Here is a 12,371-nt window from a genome sequence, read left to right as displayed (position 1 = left end):
ATAATACATGTTAAGTTCACTGTTTTAAATTTGTAGAAATCCCAGTGAAAGAGATTGTTATGAGCTGAATTATATTCTCCCAAACTCACACGTTGAGCATCTAGTACTTCAGAATGTGATTATATTTTGAGATAGGGTCTTTACAAGGGGAATAAACTTAAAATGAGGTCATTAGGTTGGGCCTGAATTTAATATGATTGGAGTCCTTACAAGAAGAGGAAATAGAACACAGATACCCACAGGAGAAAAGCTATGTGAAGATACAAAGAGAAGACAGCCTCTATAAGCCAAGGGGACAGAGCTTAGAAGACATCAGCCTGCTGACACATTGATCTTGGGCTTCTAGCTTCTGGAATTGTGAAAAAATGAACTTGCTGTTATTGAAGCCACTCTGTCCATGGCACTTTGTTATGGCAGCCAAGGCAACTGAATGCAGAGGTTAATCATTTGTCCTGTCGTTTTCCCCCAAGTTGTCTCCCTCTGATAGGCAGTCCAGCTCTGCCTCTGTTTATAGGCTATGGTAAGAAGTTTGATTTGTATTCCTTAATCACTGGGAGACCATTGAAAAGTTTGATGTAAGGAAAATACATGATCTGAATTACTCTGGCACTTGTATGGACACTGAATTATAGGGAAGCAAGAGTAGAAGAAGGTTTCCCTGCTGGCTCAGGCAGTACAGAATCTGCCTTCAGTGCAGGAGACCCAGGTTCAATCCTGGGGTCTGGAAGATACCCTACAGAACAGAATGGCAACCCACTCTAGCAACTTTGTTGGAGAAATTCATGGACAGAGGAGCCTGGAGGGCTACAGTCCATTGCATCACAAAGAGTTGGACATACCTGAGTGACTAACATACACACACAACCAGCTGAAGAAATCTCTTCCAAGAGGCCACTGTGCTAAGTCAGGTGACGGATGACAGTGTCCTGGACAAGGGGTGCGGCAGCGGGGATGGGGAGTGGACGAATCCAGGGGCGCGTACATGAGGAATTGCTCCCGAGCAGTGGGGCTGTTCCCCAAGAACAATAAGCAAAGACACTAGTATTTATTGAAGGCCTGCTATGTGCCAGTGGCCTACTCCAGTGGCTCAGCGGTAAAGAAGCCACCTGCAATGCAAGAGATGCGGGAGATGCAGGTTTGATCCCTGGGTCGGGAGTATCCCTGGAAGAAGGCATGGCAACCCACTCCAGATGCATCACCTGGAGAATCCCACGGACAGAGGAGCCTAGTGGGCTATAGTTCGTGGGTCACAAATAGTCGGACGCAAATGAGTGACTGAGCAGGTATGTCTGCATGTGCCAAGCAGGGTACTAAATTCTTCCCATACGCTATTTCATTCACTCTTCATAACATTCTCCAGGACTGGTATTTTAAGAGGACTTTATGGATATGGAAACTGAGATCACAGAGGTTAAATGTTATATTCCAGAGCCAGAATCATAAACTCCCTGGTTGATCTACAAGACATATTCTAGATTTACTATGTTAGTGATGTCATTAAATAGCACATCCACCATTAATAACATACACATGATTTTCTATCTAGTACATAACATGCCATACCTATCTTTCTTGCTTTGTTTCATGAGTAGTTTCTGAACTACATTCCTGCAGCTCTTCTTATGCATTTGCTCTTCTTCTCATTACAGCCTGCTCGACTCTTTCTCTCTTTAACAGCAATGGTGAATCTTAACTCTCTCGGAAATCCCAAACAAGCTCAGTGTCTTTCACATACTAGGTGGTAAATAACTATGTGTTTGATTGTCTTCCCAGTATCATCCTAGTAGTGGTTTAAAACCTCCCCAAAGGAAAAAAATTCTGGGATTCATTTGTTACATCAGCTAAGCTACAAATATTTCCTGATTAAAGTAGAATCCATGTTTTATTTATATTTGTATCCTCTTCCTGAACAAATTTTAGGCCCTAAATGTAATAGATTTCTAATAAATCAGTTCTCAATGAACAACGGTCACTATGCAATTAAGAATAATTCTAGGAGACGCTTCCTCTAACACTGCTGTTTAAGATGTTCGAATGAACCTTCCTAAGAGTATAATTACATAGAATCCAGATAATTTGGTCTTGGAAGGACTTCGCATAATTTTATATGCATTTGTGTAACACAAAGGAATCTTTTATTTTAAAATCTTGCTTCTTTGATAATAAGGAAATAGTTTTTAATCCCCCCAACATAGTGGACAATTCCTAGGGCAAAGGGATCTTCAACAGTTTTGCAAGGGACCAAGGTCACCAGGATCAAATTCGTAGGAACACTCCCATCTTATTAATGAATCAAACTTGCTTGGAAAGTGGGAAAGCAATTAACAATGTCTTAGACAGTTTCCCACTCTTTAGCTTTAGAGACCTGGACAAAAATATCACTTTTTAATTTCTTCTCTAGTAAAAGGGTCCAACGTGTTGTCACACCGAGGAAAAAAGACATAAGCTGTTTTGCAGATACTGAAATGAGTCAACTCCTGTTCTCCAAATCGCCTTCTGAGCTATGCACTTGAAAGTTTTCTGGGTTTTCAGTCACCTAAATCCGTGCATCCAGCTACATCTCATAAAACACTATTAATGTCTCCCCAAATCAAGCGACTTAAAATATTTAAGATGCATGATAACAACAATGAATCTTGATGTAATATGTAAAGAAATCTCTAATTCTCTCTGTCACCTACAAAATATAGAAAAACTAGCCTTCCTGCATATTAAAGAAGGAACAGATATCTATTGATACTGTTGAGAAAGCAAACAAGTACAGAGCTTTACTCTGACATTAAAGATTAGTGCCTCCTTTATGCTATGATCCTTCTATGAATCCAGCTTTACTTTTTAAATATTAAAGCCATCAAATAAACAAATAAGAACAGTACCTAAACAACAAAAAATATGAGCAAAAGATGAAAATGCTATTCATAGAAGGAAAATTCTTGTGAGCAATAAAATTTTGAAAAGATGTTCAATCAGAGTAGAAATCAGAAAAATACAAGTCATTTCACATTAAAATACCATTTCTGTTCTAAAGTGTTGAAAGGTTTGTGGATCCTGAATCTCATATTCACTGTAAATGGGTTTGAATTTGTAAAACTACCACAGAAAACAGTTTGGCATTATCTCATCAAATTGAACTCCCACTTACACTAAGATCCAGAAAAATCCACTCTTGGATATATATGCAAAAGCAACTCTTGCACATTTACAGCAGGGAATTTGGGCCAGAATATTCACAGAAACACAATCTTGGAAACAAGCAAAATGCCTTCTGCCAGCAGAGCAGCAGATGAATCAGCTAGTTCCTATGCAATGGGAATATCACACAGCAGTTAAAATGAATGATCCATAGCAAGACACGATGCTAAGAATAGATTTTAGAAATACACAAGTGAAAAAGCCTCAAAAGATAATAGCATGTTCAAAACAAATGAAATTTTTTAAATTTCAATGTCTTTATTAAAAGAGTAAATTTGAGCTAAAGCAATATTCAAATAAAGCTATGTGATAACTTAAAAAGGTCTCAGAACCATGGTTATTTTGGGTGGGGAAAACAGGCAAATAGGATGAGGGAGACCATATACCAGAGTAAGTTATCAAGGTTGTGCTGTTTAATTATTTAAGTGGGTGTTTATTTTATTATAGCAAATGAATGAATAGATGGATAGATATAAAGAAGGCTATCTGTGGACCAATAATGGAAATGTGTCATGAACCAAGGATTATTAATCCAGAATCTAATTATGTGTAGCAGAAGCTTTTTAAAACAAATACATAAAAAGGCTTAGACAATAAAGCAGCTATTTGCTTAATGATATACAAAATACAAGTTGATGCAATTTTTCATCTAAGAGAAAACGAACATCTCAGTGAAATATCATCTAAATGTCCACCAAGTTATTAATAACCAAATTTTTAGTGCCTATCTTAGGAAACAAAAAAATACATTTTGCATATTCTTGTCCTAAGGAACCTACGTGTATATTAGCACTAGTACATCTTTTTTGTTAAATCAAGAGCATAAGAAAGTAAATTTGTGATTTGGATTCTACAGTCTCTTGCTGTCTCAAGGGCATCTTTCTTTCAGTTATCCCTTCCCTCCACTCTAATATTAAATTATTCTCTCCTCGTCTGTTTCCAGTGGTACACAAACAGCTCATGGTATTTCTAATTCTTTGGAAAAGGTAACCTTCCCTCTTCCTCTTCTCTTTCATATGTAAACTTTGAGGGGAAAAGAAGACTATGCTGACTGCCTGGAATTCTCTTTTTATTCACCCCATTATCTATTACAATCTAGTTTTCATGTTCAGGATCCACTAAAATTTCTTTTGTCAGTATCATCAGTTTTTTTTCCCTATCTACAGCATCGTTCCTTCAAAGTTTTAAAATAATCTTATTTCTCTCATTTTAAAAAAAGATCTCTTGATGCTACTTCTCCCGTTTACCAGCTCATTTCTCTGCTTCCCTGTACAGACGCCCAGAAAGAAACTCCTCTCATTCTTTCCAGAACGCACGCAATCAGACTTTCACCTTCATCACGTCACCGAAGCTGCCTTTGTCAAAATCACTGGAGATGTAGATATTGCTAAATCTAGCGGTCCACTTGATGTTCTTATCTTTATCTGTCAGAAGCATTAGACATAATTGATCAATCTTACCTCTACTTTGAAATACCTTTTTTTCTTTACATCCAATCTAAACACTCTCTTTGATGTGTTCTTTCGACCTCAAAGGCCATTCCTTTTCAGTCTTCCTGAGACAGAAATTCCTCCTCCTCTTCCTCTACCTCTTAACACCGTGGACTTTGGAGCTCAATATTTGTACTTCTTCTCTATCACCATTAATTCCTTGGTTTTCTCTGTAGTCTTATAGCCTTATATACCATACACATTGACATATCCAATATCCCTGCCTTCCAAGACCATCTTCATTTTGCATCCAGTAAGTAGCTCAAATGTAACATATCCACATGCAAATTGTTCAACTACATCCCCAAGCTGCTTCAGTCAGTTTTGGCAGCTCCGTTCTTCTAGCTGTTCAAGTCTAAAACTCTTGAGTCAGACCTGACGTCTCCCTTTTTTCTCACATCTCATAGTCTAGCTGTCACCAGTAGACTAGAACTTTGAAAAATAGCCAAAAGCCAACCATTTCTTACAATTTTTCAGGCTTCTCTGCCATCAACTTGGTCAAAATGGCCATCAGTTTTTGCCTGGTTGATCATAAAAACCTTTCTGCCTTTGACCCTGACTTATGTTCTCAATCCTCAACCCAGCAACCAAGGTGAGCATCTGAAAATTAGCCAGTTCAGGTCTCACCCCTAGTGGAATCCTTCCAATTACTTCTGATATGATTCAGAGTAAAAGCAAAGCTCTCACCAGCCCGCGAAGCTTTGTACAACCTCATCCTTGTATCACACTGACCCCCTCACTCCTCAGCCTTATTATGTTCATGCAGGGACACAGCCGTTCTCAGCAAGTTCCTTCTTACCAGAAGGCCCACCTAAAGACAACTTAGGCTTTTATCTACTTAGAAGCACCGTTCAAATACCCACACATGATCTCTAAATTCCACCCCCTCCCCTTACTGTTCCTCCTCCAATCCTCTCCAATCTAAATAACACTATTCTCCATCCATTTTCTCAAAATAAAAAATCCAGGACTCTTTTTATTTCTCCCTCTTCTTTACCACCGATATAGGAATCCATCACCAATTTTTTGTTGAATTATGCCTCCAAAATATATCTCACCTTTATCTATTTATATTCATCTTTGTTGCATCTACCATCTTATTCCAAGCCACCATTAACTAAATGGAGACAACCAGAAAATAAAAGGTTTTTTATTTCCCCCCATTGGTCTCCTTGCTTCTAACATTGTCCCAACTCCATATCTAGGCCTTTTTATTATGCAGCAGCCAGAGATAGCATATTACAATCTAAGTCATAATGTCATTCCCTCTGCCTAAAAAACTCCAACGGCATCCAGGTTCATAAAAGAAAACTCCTTTATGAAAGACCTTGCCTAATCTGACCTCCTCTAACAACACTAAGCTAGGCCTATGAGATTCTTCCTCTTGCTTTCTGACTCCAGGCAACTGGACGCCCTTCACTGTCTGAAACTCATTAATTTATTACCCAACTTAGTCTTCACGTTTGTTTCTTGTTTTTGTTTTCTGCCTGAGACAAGTTTTACTTACTCTCCCCCTGTCTGTCACCTTTAGGTCTCAGCTTAAACATCTACCTTATCCACTGTATCTGAAATAGATCTCTCACCCAATTTATTCTTTATCTTAGCATCTGGATTGTTCCATAGCATTATCTTTAATTATTTGCTTCCCTGTTATTTTTATCTCTCTTCACATCGTTCTTAGCACATAACAATTTCTCACTATCTATTGATTTAACCAATGAATGGAAGTGACAAGTTTGAAGAAAATGAAGCTTTATTTTTCTGTTGCCCTGTGGACTTCAAGTGTTCTTTTCATTTATATATTTTTAAAAATATATTCTCTGTCAACATTCAATTAATAAAGCTGGCATGATATATCAATTTAATTTTTAGCTTGAGATGTGGGGTTGCAAAGAGCAGGAAACAACTTAGTGACTGAACAACAATACATCATTTTAAAACATTTCAAGGATATTTGCATTTCTGTGGGAAAATTATTCCAAATTTACCTAGGGTATATCAATCCTAAAAGATATCAATCCTGAATATTCACTGGAAGGTCTAATGCTGAAGCTGAAGCTCCAATACTTTGGCCACCTGACGCAAAGAGCCAACTCATTAGAAAAGATCCTGATGCTGGGAAAGATTGAAGGCAGGAGAAGGGGGAAAAAAGGACAAGATGGTTGGATGGCATCACCAACTCAATGGACATGACTTTGAGCAAGCTCCAGGAGATGGTGAAGGACAGGGAATCCTGGCGTGCTTCAGTCCATGGAGTCGCAAAAAGTCAGACGCGACTAAGTGACTGAACAACAATATATTCCCCCAATGTTTGCTTTCCCATTTAAAAATACTATTAAGTCTTTAAAATAAAAGTTCTCATTTTACTCCTCTGGGGGAAATGGCGTTTTGCTTACTGTAATGACCTACTTAGTAACAGGAAGGTATGTTCATGAAAATTTGACTCTTGGTCAACAGAAGGATGCAAAAAATGTCTTAGAAGTGGTTGAAGCAAAAGACCAGCTGCCTGACTAAGGTTTTAAAGAGTCAAGTGTGAGTTCTGATCTTGTCTTCTCAATTAGAAGATGCAGGATTCTTGGGTAATTCCTTGCAATTTTCCCAGCCTCCTCTCTAAAGAGAAGAATGCAGCATGCCCTGCTTATCTTTTTGCATTGTTGTGATCATCTTATTAGAAATCGTTATGTGAAAATGTTTTCAAAGCTGCAGAAAACCTTACTCACATGAAGTCCTACAGTGTTTCTGAACATCCTTGCAAAACCCTCGTGTTCCACTGCCATTTCAGAGAGATTGTGGAAGATGAGCCAAGGCAATTATCTCTATCTATACGTCTCTAGAAGCATTTATTATTCCAGATCATGTGCCTCAATTATTCCAGATTTTGTGCAGAGATGCACAAAAAGATTGTGTAATCCTTCGATCAATGGAAGTGGATAAGGGCTGGCTTCCTAGGCTGTCTCCAGGTGGTTAGCGCCTTAGCTATGCATTTTTAAGAGCTTGTGTAACAGTGCTGAGGGGGACAGAGGCCCCGGGGATGGCTCTCTAGCTCCTTTGTGGGATGGTTTACTGTGTGCTGCCTCTGGTTGGTGCAAGCTCCTTCCAGCTGGTAGCAGGCTGGAAGAACTCTGCCTTTTCAGATGTCCCAGTCTAGCTGCCCTCACTCACTCTGCCTCCATCCTTCCCGTCTCCCCTTCACCCTTTCCTCTTCCAACAGAGACAAGGGAGAGGGGATCCTGGAGGGATGAAAAGAAAGAACCATTTCAGTTCCTTTTACTTCCCCATTGCAAGCTGTGCTGCTGAGTTAAAAATACGTAATTTCATTTCCAAGTCTATTTCAACCCTTGCCTGGCCTACTGAGCAATCACAAACCTTCCCATTTCAATTCAGATCTTTGCTTTTAGCTTTATTTTAAAGGGAACACTGCTAAGTTGTATAAACAGATATAAAGTAAACGATCTACAAAGAGCAGAAGTAGGATTAAGGGAACCAGGAAGTAAATCTGTATTTATAGCACAATGGTCAAATTCTGAATTATTTTCATTTCAAAAATGCCAAATTTTCCACAAGATATAAAATGTCAAGAAAGGCATCAAACCTGTGGCATTCAAGAGTTTCTGCTAACAATGAATTTTCTCATTTTTCTGTGATGCTCATTTATAACATCACGTAAACAGATTACACATTTTTCTGCAGGTGAGAATTACTGTTCCTCTGTTACATCTGGAATACTACACATTTACAGAGAATGACCCACTTCTAAATAATGAATCACATTCACCACAAATATTTATGAGCAACAACCCCCAAAATTGTGCTACATGGTAAATTATTAATAATGAATCAACTACTAACACTTAAAATAATGTGAATTCAACCCCTTCCCATAAAGGTATAAAAGAACCTCCAAGTGGGCAATGAATGTCACTCGGCAGAGACAAACAGGATGACCAGTGCCCTTGAAACATTTCAGCAGTCCTGCAGCTAACCAAAATCCAGCAAGGGCTTCTATAGGTGGGTTTCATTTATTTTATTGTCTATATACTATCATGGGAGAAGGTAGTTGGTAAAAAAATGATGCATCTACAATGGATCCCTTCTTCCTTTTGAATTATAACTTGCATTACAACCAACTGGGCAGATGTGTTTTCAATTTTCCACATTTAATCATAAAATCATACAGTTTCAATAACTTTTTGCTTTAATTTATGTTCAGGGACATCAGCTCACTAATGAATATTTAAACTACATGTGATTTGATACTTCTATTATTTTTTTCCTTTACTTAAAATGTCAAGTTTAAAAACTTTATGGGCAGATAAATCCTCTTTTATTGATATAATATAGCCTTAAATAGCAGCACATCATCTGAAACCTTCTCCACACAGTTATTTTTGATCTAAAGTGATAATTTCCCAGTCACTTATGAAAGATCGTGCATTGACAAATGATTCACTTCTGTAAGGAAGCCTTTTTTCAGATTTGCATGAAGGCGAATGCAGGGCTAAGCACCCTACCCATAGAGAGGCAACATGAGAAGAACTGGGAGAATCTTTCATCCTCTCACCCACCTTTATCACTGTCAAAATGCAAAAAAAAAAAAAAAAGAATTAAATCCCTCAATGGCTCCCAGTAACCTTCTCAATAAAATCCAGGAATAAGGAATAAAGGGGGCTCCTGGTTCCAGAAGACTGGATTCCAGTCTATCATTAATATGTTATGTTAGTCATTCAGTCATGTTTGACTCTTAAGGAACCCAAGGACTATAGCCCACCAGGCTCCTCTGTCCACGGAACTCTCCAGGCAAGAATACTGCAGTGGGTTGCCATTCCCTTTCTCCAGAGGATCTTCCCAACCCAGGGACCAGACCTGAGTCTCCTGTGTCCTTTGCATTGCAGGCAGATTCTTTACCACCAGAGAAGCCTAGTATGTTCTGTTCCTCAGTATAAATCACTTTCTCTTTCAAACATTCTCCTTTGTTACATGAGAAGAACAAGACTGGAGAGACTCCTAAAACCCATCCAATTCTCTTTTATTTTCAACAGTTCTTTCTAAGCTGGGACCAAACACCTCTGGAATAATATCTAATTCTGTTCTTTTTCCCAGGAACATCCTGCTCCCATTTACTTTCTACACTCCCCATCCTTATCTCCTAAAACCCTCAAAAGGAAGCGCAAATGCCTCAGTGCTTCTAATACTATGATATTCATCAGAGAGTATCTGACAGCACCCCCATGTTTGTGGGTTTGTCTTTTAAGTACACAACTTGATCTGGGTTCCAATATTGCCCATGCCATTTATTAACTGTGAACTTGGACCAGTTGGTTATCTTCCCAAGCCTCAACTTCTGCATCTGTAAAACAGGGGTAGTAATTAATGCCTTTCTCTCGGGGTTGTTGTGAGGTTAAACAGTGAGGTTCTTTATCCTTTAAGGTAGAGCCTGTGTCTTACTCGACTCATTTCCCAAGAAGTAACTAGATCAGAATAGTGGAAAGAACAGGAACTCGGTGGTCAGAGACATGGGCTGAGGCTTTAGGTAAAGACTGTTCTCACTGAACTGGACTGAGAGGGTGTTTGAGGTTAACAATCGTATCTTGAGATTTCTGTGAACCTGGTGCCTAGCAGGATGCCTGAGGTTCTCATTACATAAGCAAAGGGCCTATGGATAGGAAAAAAAGAGCAACAGTGCTGTGAACGGACGTGCCTCTATTAGACCCTTATACATATTACTTCAGGAAGAAATAAAGCAGAAGCATCCCTAACTTCAAAGTCTTGGGAGGGAAGTAAACAGCCACCTCTCCAAATAAAGTACAATTTGATCCCAGGGTAGAAAAGAATAGGCAAGGACGGGGTTCTCTAGGAGAGCAGACAGCTTCGTGCCCTAGATTCCTGTCCTAGGTAGAACAGGGTCGAGGTTTTGGCTGAGGAAGTAACACCACGTGGGGGGACAGGGGACTTAGAGCCGGCTGTCCAAGCGCAACCTGCTCTGAGCACGGTGGCCAAGTTGGGAGAAGCCCATTCTCAGGACGCAGAGCAGCGGGCCGGCTGAGCCCCAGGTCCGCGTTTTTGACTCCTTCCCTTCACCCTCCCCCGCCCAGCAGTCAGGTCCCAGGAGGTAATTAGTGTGGGGGCCGCGAGCTGCCGAGGGGGCGGGGGGATGGAAAGTACCGCGGGGGCGGGCTTCTCGCCGGAGGTCTTGTCAAACGAGGGGAGGGGGGGGGGAGGAGAAAGAGAGAGACTAACCGATTTTTCATTTTCGCATTCCAGGCATACCTAATGATATTCCCACAGACAGACAGGCAGACGCAGAGAGAGACATACAGAGGACACACTTGGGCGATTGAAATCGTTCATACCCCCAAATCCGGGACGCAGCCTGTTGTCATAACCATCGAGTAAACTGTCCAGGATGCGGGTAAAATTTTCTGGGCATAATTTCTCCTCCTTTTGGTTCTGTCCTGGGGATTCGTTTAAACTGCAAACGCACACACACACACCAAAAAAAAAAAAAAAAACAGGCGGAGGGGTTATTTTAAGAATTGATCAACGAACAGGTGGAAACAGGTTTATGTTCTAGGAAGAATCTCTTGCTCCAAACTAAAGGAGCCAGGGCCGAGGGATGGGGGAGAGAGAAACGGCCCGGGGAGGCGCAGCCCGCGCACGCGGACCCCAGGACCCACTCTTCTCGGACCCCGCGCCCCTGCTGCTCTTGGCGTTCACCGGTCAAAGCAACGCCGGGCTCCGCGCCCCTGACGTTACAGCGGAGACCAGAGGGTCTGGTTCGCCTTGGGAGGGGCGGGCGGCCAGAGGAGACCCAGACCCGGCCCCTTCTTCGTCTTCCCCTGGCCCCCAGCACCCGGGGGAACTCACCAAGCCGCCAGGCACAGGAAGTGCAGGAGGGCGAAACTGACCCCGAAGGACATCGCGATCGCCGGGACCTTCTTGGCAGAAACCATCTTTGCAACATGCCATACTTTAAGCCTGTTCAGGTTTCCGGGCTCTCCAGATGCCCTGAGCAGGGTGCGAGGCGAGGGCAGAGGCTCTCCGCGGCGTGCGCACACTCGCGCTCACACTCGCCCGCGCTCAGCCAGCCCCAGCCGCGGTGGGCGCGAGTGTGCGCGCGGGCCGGGGAGGCGGATCCTGCCTTTCCTCGCCCCCTCCTTTTCTCGCTGAGCTCTCCGGGGTATGGAGAGCTGCGGATACCGCTCACACGCTTTCTCGCCCGCACCCCGAAGCGGCCAGAGTTAACGCCCGGGGCGCGGATGCCGGCGGGCTGAGCGGAGTTCTCTCCGACGTTTAACTCCGGGGCGTGAGGCGGGGGCTGCAGCCTCTTCGGCAGCTCTCGAGCCCGGCGCCAACTGTGTCCCCGCCCACGGCTAAGCTTTCCCTCCCGTGGCATTTGGATTTAACCCCTGAAGCTCCTCTCTCTCTAGGTGGTCGAGGAGCTGTCTGTACCCATTTTCGAGGCTGGAAGTGGAGAAAGGGCGAGATGGATGGGCTTTCTGGGCGAAGGGGTGGGAGATCTTGACGGGGGCAGGAAATCGAGTCTGGACGGAAACAGCCTCTGGGACTCTCCCCTCCAGGCGCTGTCGGGCGGCGGAGGAAAGAAAGACCTTCCTGGTAAAAGGGCTTGCAGCTCACTGGCGCGCTCTCGCCAAACTGTTGGGAGGTAGGCTTGAGCCTCCTTGTGTTGTC

General features: G+C 42.1%; 1 protein-coding gene across 1 annotated transcript in view; it reads right to left on the bottom strand.

The window, feature by feature from the left end:
* The window catches only part of GABRA4 (gamma-aminobutyric acid type A receptor subunit alpha4), a 76,638-nt gene extending 64,955 nt beyond the window's left edge, over positions 1-11,683 (bottom strand). Inside the window, exons 1-2 of the mRNA XM_043438868.1 lie at positions 11,547-11,683; positions 11,033-11,151 (exon numbers count right to left, since the gene is read on the bottom strand). Coding sequence (XP_043294803.1) covers positions 11,033-11,151; positions 11,547-11,632 — 205 coding nt within the window. The 5' untranslated portion in view covers positions 11,633-11,683. The remainder of the gene's footprint in view (positions 1-11,032; positions 11,152-11,546) is intronic.
* Between the last annotated feature and the right edge of the window lie 688 nt (positions 11,684-12,371).

The sequence above is a fragment of the Cervus canadensis genome, chromosome 19 (genome assembly GCF_019320065.1).
Source record: "Cervus canadensis isolate Bull #8, Minnesota chromosome 19, ASM1932006v1, whole genome shotgun sequence".
Lineage (NCBI taxonomy): Eukaryota > Metazoa > Chordata > Mammalia > Artiodactyla > Cervidae > Cervus > Cervus canadensis.
Note: the sequence above shows the minus strand (reverse complement) of the source record. Positions and strands in the feature narration are given on the sequence as shown.